Below are 7,110 nucleotides of genomic sequence, written 5' to 3' on the forward strand. Positions count from 1 at the left end.
CACACATAGACACACACACACACACACACACACACACACACACACACACACACACACACACACACACACACACACACGTCAGACAGACACAGATTTCCCTTGCTGCTCCTGGCTCAGTATGTGGCTCAGTATGTGTGGGTGTGTGTGTGTGTGTGTAGTATTAGTAGTAGTGGCATTAGTAGTAGTAGTAGTAGCAGTAGTATAGTAGTATAGTAGTAGCAGCAGTAGTAGTAGTAGTATAGTAGTCGTAGTAGTAGTATTAGTAGTAGTGGCAGTAGCAGCATTAGTAGTATAGTGGTAGTATCGTAGTAGCAGTAGTAGTGGTAGTATAGTAGTAGTATAGTGGTAGTATCGTAGTAGCAGTAGTAGTGGTAGTATAGTAGTAGTAGCAGTAGTAGTGGTAGTATAGTAGTAGTAGCAGTAGTAGTATAGTGGTAGTATCGTAGTAGCAGTAGTAGTGTAGTGGTAGTACAGTAGCAGTAGTAGTATAGTGGTAGTATAGTAGTAGTAGCAGTAGTAGTGGTAGTAGTACTTTATAAATCATTTTCTAGTACTAGTACTGTTACTACTTCTACTACACACACATACACATACACACACCTACTGAGCCTGGAGCAGCAAATCAGAGGTCAGAGACAATACAGACACACACACACACATGCACACACACCAACACACACACACCAGGGTGCATTATTCTTTAGGCCTGGCTGTGGTTGAGTCTTAACTTCCCCTTCAAGTTTGAATTTTCACTTAGCTTCCTGATGTCGACGCATTGATTAGTGTAAATCTGATTTGAGTGGGAAGTTTAAGATTGTCTCCATCACACAGAACACTATCTTCTCAGATCCACATGGGGGTGCTGCTTCAGTTCTTAAACACTTACGCGTGTGTGTGTGTGTGTGTGTGTGTGTGTGTGTGTGTGTGTGTGTGTGTGTGTGTGTGTGTGTGTGTGTGTGTGTGTGTGTGTGTGTGTGTGTGTGTGTGTGTGTGTGTGTGTGTGTGTGTGTGTGTGTGTGTGTGTGGGTGGGTGGGTCCGTGTCTCTAGAGAGGAACCTGAACCCTAAGGCAGCGTGTCTGAAGAGACGTGAGGAGGAGAAAGGCTCGTCGGACGGCGGGGCGACCCTCTCCCTGGCCGGGCCGCACCACGTCATGGGGGACGCCTCCAACCCAATGGGACAAATGTAAACCACCCCCCTAAATGGTCAGAAGATATTCACTTCAAACTAATCTGCTGTGACAACACACGTACCATTAACCCCCCCCTAAAAAAAAACAAAGATAATTAAATTGGTGTTTATAATGCGCTAAGGAATCAAAACAAACCAGACAGGTAATATGCAATAAAACCCACTTTTTAACAGAGAACAACTATTTGTTCTAATTGTCTTCCCACGGTGACTTTGCCTACACGCTCTGCATTGTGTAAATGGATAGCATTGTTATTTTGTCCGCGCTCGCATCCCATATAAATTATACACTTTATAGCAGATTTACGGTACAACTGGAGACGATTCAGGACTATTTCTCCATCTGTACACTTGAGTCCAAAATGGATTGAAAATTAAACAAGCTGAGAGTTGCATTGTTTTCTGGGGTTGGCTGGTAGTTGACTGGCTGACTCTACTAAACTCTCAAATCTATTGATACAAAATGCTGGGTACATTTGAACAGCAGATTGGCAGTAAGTGTGCTTTTAGTCTGTGTGCTTATTGTGTGTTCCGCTGTGTGTGTAGTTTTAACTTGCTTTAGTTTTCATCAAGAGAAACTCAGTGAAAACCATCTTGTGGTTTTGATTGTGTGTGATGTAATTGTGTTGCTTGTTTCACCATCTGCAGTTGAATGTTGTGCAGAAACGATGAGACTGAATCAAGGTTTGACAGTAGTATAACATACAGTACCAGTCAAAAGTGGTGCAGATATCAAAACTATGAAATAACACATATGGAATCATGTAGTAACCAAAAAAGTGTTAAACAAATCAAAATATATTGTCGATTTTAGATTCTACAAAAGTAGCCACCCTTCAGGCTCCCGAGTGGCACAGCGGTCACAGTGCTAGAGGCATCACTACAAACGCTGGTTCAATTCCGGGCTGTATCACAACCGGCTGCACAATTGGTCCAGCGTCGTTAGGGTTTGGCCGGTGTAGGCCGTCAGTGTAAATAAGAATTTGTTCTTTTAACTGACTTGCCTAGTTAAATAAAAAGATGACAGCTTGGTATTCTCTCAACCAGTTTCACCTGGAATGCTTTTCCAACAGTCTTTGAAGGAGTTCCCACATATGCGCAGCACTTGTTGGCTGCTTTTCCTTTACTCTGTGGTCCAACTCATCGCAAACCATCTCAATCGGGTTGAGGTCGGGTGATTGTGGAGGCCAGGTCATCTGATACAGCGTTCCATCACTCTCCTTCTTGGTCAAATAGCCCTTAAACAGCCTGGAGGTGTGTTGGGTCATTGTACTGTTGAAAAACAAATGATAGTCCCACTAAGCTCAAACCAGATGGGATGGAGTATCGCTGCAGAATGCTGTGGTAGCCATGCTGGTTAAGTGTGCCTTGAATTCTAAATAAATCACTGACAGTGTCACCAGCAAAGCACCCCCACACCATCACACCTCCTCCTCCATGCGTCACGGTGGGAACCACACATGCTTTCATCTACTCTGCGTCTCACAAAGACATGGCGGTTACAACCAACATTCTCAAATTTGGACTCATCAGACGAAAGGACAGATTTCCTCTGGTCTAATGTCCATTGGTTGTGTTTCTTGGCCCAAGCAAGTCTCTTATTATTGGTGTCCTTTAGTAGGGGTTTCTTTGCAGAAATTCAAGCACGAAGGCCTGATTCACGCAGTCTCCTCTGAACAGTTGATGTTGAGATGTGTCTGTTACTTGAACTCTGTGAAGCATTTATTTGTGCTGCAATCTGAGGCTGGTAACTCTAATGAACTTATCCTCTGCAGCAGAGGTAACTCTGGGTCTTCCTTTCCTGTGGCGGTCCTCATGAGAGATAGTTAACTCTAATGAATGTATCCTCTGCAGTAGAGGTAACTCTGGGTCTTCCTTTCATGTGGTGGTCCTCATGAGAGATAGTTAACTCTAATGAATGTATCCTCTGCAGTAGAGGTAACTCTGGGTCTTCCTTTCCTGTGTCGGTCCTCATGAGAGCCAGTTTCATCATAGTGCTTGATGGTTTTTGAGACTGCACTTGAAGAAACTTTAAAAGTTCTTGAAATGTTCCGTATTGACTGACCTTCATGTCTTAAAGTAATGATGGACTGTTGTTTATCTTTGCTTATTTGAGCTGTTCTTGCCATAATATGGACTTGGTATTTTACCAAATAGGGCTATCTTCTGTATACCACCCCTACCTTGTTACAACACAACTGATTGGCTCAAACGCATTAAGAAGGAAATAAATTCCACAGATTTGAACAATTGAAATGCATTCCAGGTGAAGCTCATGAAGCTGGTTGAGAGAATGCAAAGAGTGGCTACGTTGAAGAATCTCAAATCTAAAATATATTTAGATTTGTTTAACACTTTTGTTGGTTACTACATGAGTCCATATGTGTTATTTCATAGTTTTGAAGTCTTCACTATTATATCTTCATTGTAGAAAATAGTAAAAAATAAAGAAAAACCCTTGAAAGAGTAGGTGGAGACAGGTGGCTTGTAGTGAAGAACCAACGGTTGGTGGTATGTTCTCCATAAGGTTCAGGAGTGTAAAGAGAAGCATCTGAAATCCAGTACACAGGTACAGAAGCTAATCAGACAGTGGTACACAGGTACACAGGTACAGAAGCTAATCAGACAGTGGTACACAGGTACACAGGTACAGAAGCTAATCAGACAGTGATACACAGGTACACAGGTACAGAAGCTAATCAGACAGTGATACACAGGTACACAGGTACAGAAGCTAATCAGACAGTGATACACAGGTACACAGGTACAGAAGCTAATCAGACAGTGATACACAGGTACACAGGTACAGAAGCTAATCAGACAGTGATACACAGGTACACAGGTACAGAAGCTAATCAGACAGTGGTACACAGGTACACAGGTACAGAATCTAATCAGACAGTGGTACACAAGTACACAGGTACAGAAGCTAATCAGACAGTGATACACAGGTACACAGGTACAGAAGCTAATCAGACAGTGGTACACAGGTACACAGGTACAGAAGCTAATCAGACAGTGATACACAGGTACACAGGTACAGAAGCTAATCAGACAGTGATACACAGGTACACAGGTACAGAAGCTAATCAGACAGTGATACACAGGTACACAGGTACAGAAGCTAATCAGACAGTGATACACAGGTACACAGGTACAGAAGCTAATCAGACAGTGGTACACAGGTACACAGGTACAGAAGCTAATCAGACAGTGATACACAGGTACACAGGTACAGAAGCTAATCAGACAGTGGTACACAGGTACACAGGTACAGAAGCTAATCAGACAGTGGTACACAGGTACACAGGTACAGAAGCTAATCAGACAGTGGTACACAGGTACACAGGTACAGAAGCTAATCAGACAGTGGTACACAGGTACACAGGTACAGAAGCTAATCCTTTTTGTTTCTTCTCATTTGTTTTCATGTGTGTGTGTGTGTGTGTGTGTGTGTGTGTGTGTGTGTGTGTGTGTGTGTGTGTGTGTGTGTGTGTGTGTGTGTGTGTGTGTGTGTGTGTGTGTGTGTGTGTGTGTGTGTGTGCGTGTGCGTGTGCGTGTGTCGTGACGTGTCGTGTCGTGTCGTGTTTGTTGGTTTGTCCAGCTAACAGCTGTCTCTAACCCCTTCTGTCCTCCTATAGGTCCAAGCTCCCGGAGTTCATCAAGATGATGAGTGACCACTTCCTTTGACAACATTCTCTTATTTCCTGAACCAATCAATCAACCGATCACGTCAATCAACGATCGATCGATCTGACCAACGTCTTGCCCTGACAACCTGTCTTTTGTCTCCTGTAGAAATAAATGAACCCAAATGTATATTGGCTATGGAACAACATAACAGACACTACAGTACTACAGATACTACAGTACTACAGATACTACAGTACTACATATACTACAATAGTACAGATATAACAATACTACAGATACTACAATACTACAGATACTACAATACTACAGAAACTAGAATACTACAGATACTACAGATACTACAGTACTACATATACTACCGTACTACAGATACTACCGTACTACAGATACTACAGTACTACATATACTACAATAGTACAGATATAACAATACTACAGATACTACAATACTACAGAAACTACAATACTACAGATACTACAATACTACAGAAACTAGAATACTACAGATACTACAGTACTACAGATACTACAGTACTACAATAACTACAGTACTACAGATACCACAGATATTACAATACTACAGAAACTACAATATTACAGATTCTACAGATGCTACAATACTATGGATACCACAATACTACAGATACTACAATACTACAGAAACTACAATACTACAGATACTACAATACTACAGAAACTACAATACTACAGATACTACAATACTACAGAAACTAGAATACTACAGATACTACAGTACTACAGATACTACAGTACTACAATAACTACAGTACTACAGATACCACAGATATTACAATACTACAGAAACTACAATATTACAGATTCTACAGATGCTACAGTACTACATATATTACAATACTACAGAAACTATAGTATTACAGATTCTACAGTATTACAGATACTACAGTACTACAGATGCTACAATACTACAGAAACCACAGTACTACAGATACTACAGTACTACAATACTACAGATACTACAGTACTATATATACTACAGTACTATAGCTAATACAGATACTATAGACACAACAGTACTATAGATAATACAGATACTACAGTACTACAATACTACAGATTCTACAGTACTACAGATTCTACAGTACTACAGATTCTACAATACTACATATAATACAATACTACAGTACTACAGTACTACAGTACTACAGTAGTACAGTACTACAGTAGTACAGTACTACAGATAATGCATATACTACAGTACTACAGATTCTACAGTACTACAAATTCTACAATACTACAGTACTACAGATTACAATACAATACTACAGTACTACAGTAGTACAGTACTACAGATAATGGATATACTACAGTACTACAGATACTACAGTACTACAGATTCTACAGTACTACAGTAGTACAGTACTACAGTACTACATATTCTACAGTACTACAGTACAACAGTACTACAGTAGTACAGTACTACAGATAATGGATATACTACAGTACTACAGTAGTACAGTACTACAGATACTACAGTACTATAGATTCTACAGTACTACAGTAGTACAGTACTACAGATACTACAGTACTACAGATTATACAATACTACAGTAGTACAGTACTACAGATACTACAGTACTACAGATTCTACAGTAGTGCAGTACTACAGATTCTACAGTACTACAGATTCTACAGTAGTACAGTACTACAGATTATACAGTACTACAGATACTACAGTACTACAGATACTACAGTACTACAGATTCTACAGTACTACAGATTCTACAGTACTGCAGATTCTACAGTACTACAGATTCTACAGTACTACAGATACTACAGTACTACAGATACTACAATACAATACATTTGTTCTTATTTCTTTCTGTTATTATATATCTTAAATATTTTTTTTTTATGAAAAAAATATATATAATAATAATTGATGCAACTACTCGATGTTGGGGGACTATTTCAAACATATCATAATGTTTAACAATGTTTAACAATGTTTAACAATGTTGCAGACTAAGCTGTTAGTGAACACAGCCCTATCAACTGAATGGCAATCTTCTCCACACTGTGGAAACTCTTGCAGTTAGTGCCTGAAATCCTCCTTGACATTTAAAGTTAGCTAGATATATATGAAAACTCAATCAGTCAGTCTAGACAGGAAGAGGGTATGAATAGAATATAGAAAAGTAGACATTATGTAGAATTTCAAGATATTGTAAAAACATGCAATAATGACTACAACAAAAAAGTGTACTTCTAATCTAAAACAGATTAAT

At 39.7% G+C, this 7,110-nt stretch overlaps 1 protein-coding gene across 15 annotated transcripts in view; it reads left to right on the forward strand.

Annotated features, from left to right (window-relative positions):
* Positions 1-5,150, forward strand: part of LOC123999436 (transcription factor 4-like) — a 474,953-nt gene extending 469,803 nt beyond the window's left edge. For 9 of the 15 annotated variants that reach the window (XM_046305232.1, XM_046305239.1, XM_046305236.1 and 6 more), the window contains 2 exons: positions 1,049-1,184; positions 4,832-5,150. In XM_046305232.1, coding sequence (XP_046161188.1) covers positions 1,049-1,184; positions 4,832-4,880 — 185 coding nt within the window. In that variant the 3' untranslated portion in view covers positions 4,881-5,150. Of the gene's footprint in view, positions 1-1,048; positions 1,205-4,831 lie in introns of all 15 variants that reach the window. The other 6 variants (XM_046305238.1, XM_046305234.1, XM_046305241.1 and 3 more) reach the window with 1 other exon arrangement.
* Positions 5,151-7,110: the final 1,960 nt, after the last annotated feature.

This window comes from Oncorhynchus gorbuscha, linkage group LG16 (genome assembly GCF_021184085.1).
Source record: "Oncorhynchus gorbuscha isolate QuinsamMale2020 ecotype Even-year linkage group LG16, OgorEven_v1.0, whole genome shotgun sequence".
NCBI classification, from domain to species: domain Eukaryota; kingdom Metazoa; phylum Chordata; class Actinopteri; order Salmoniformes; family Salmonidae; genus Oncorhynchus; species Oncorhynchus gorbuscha.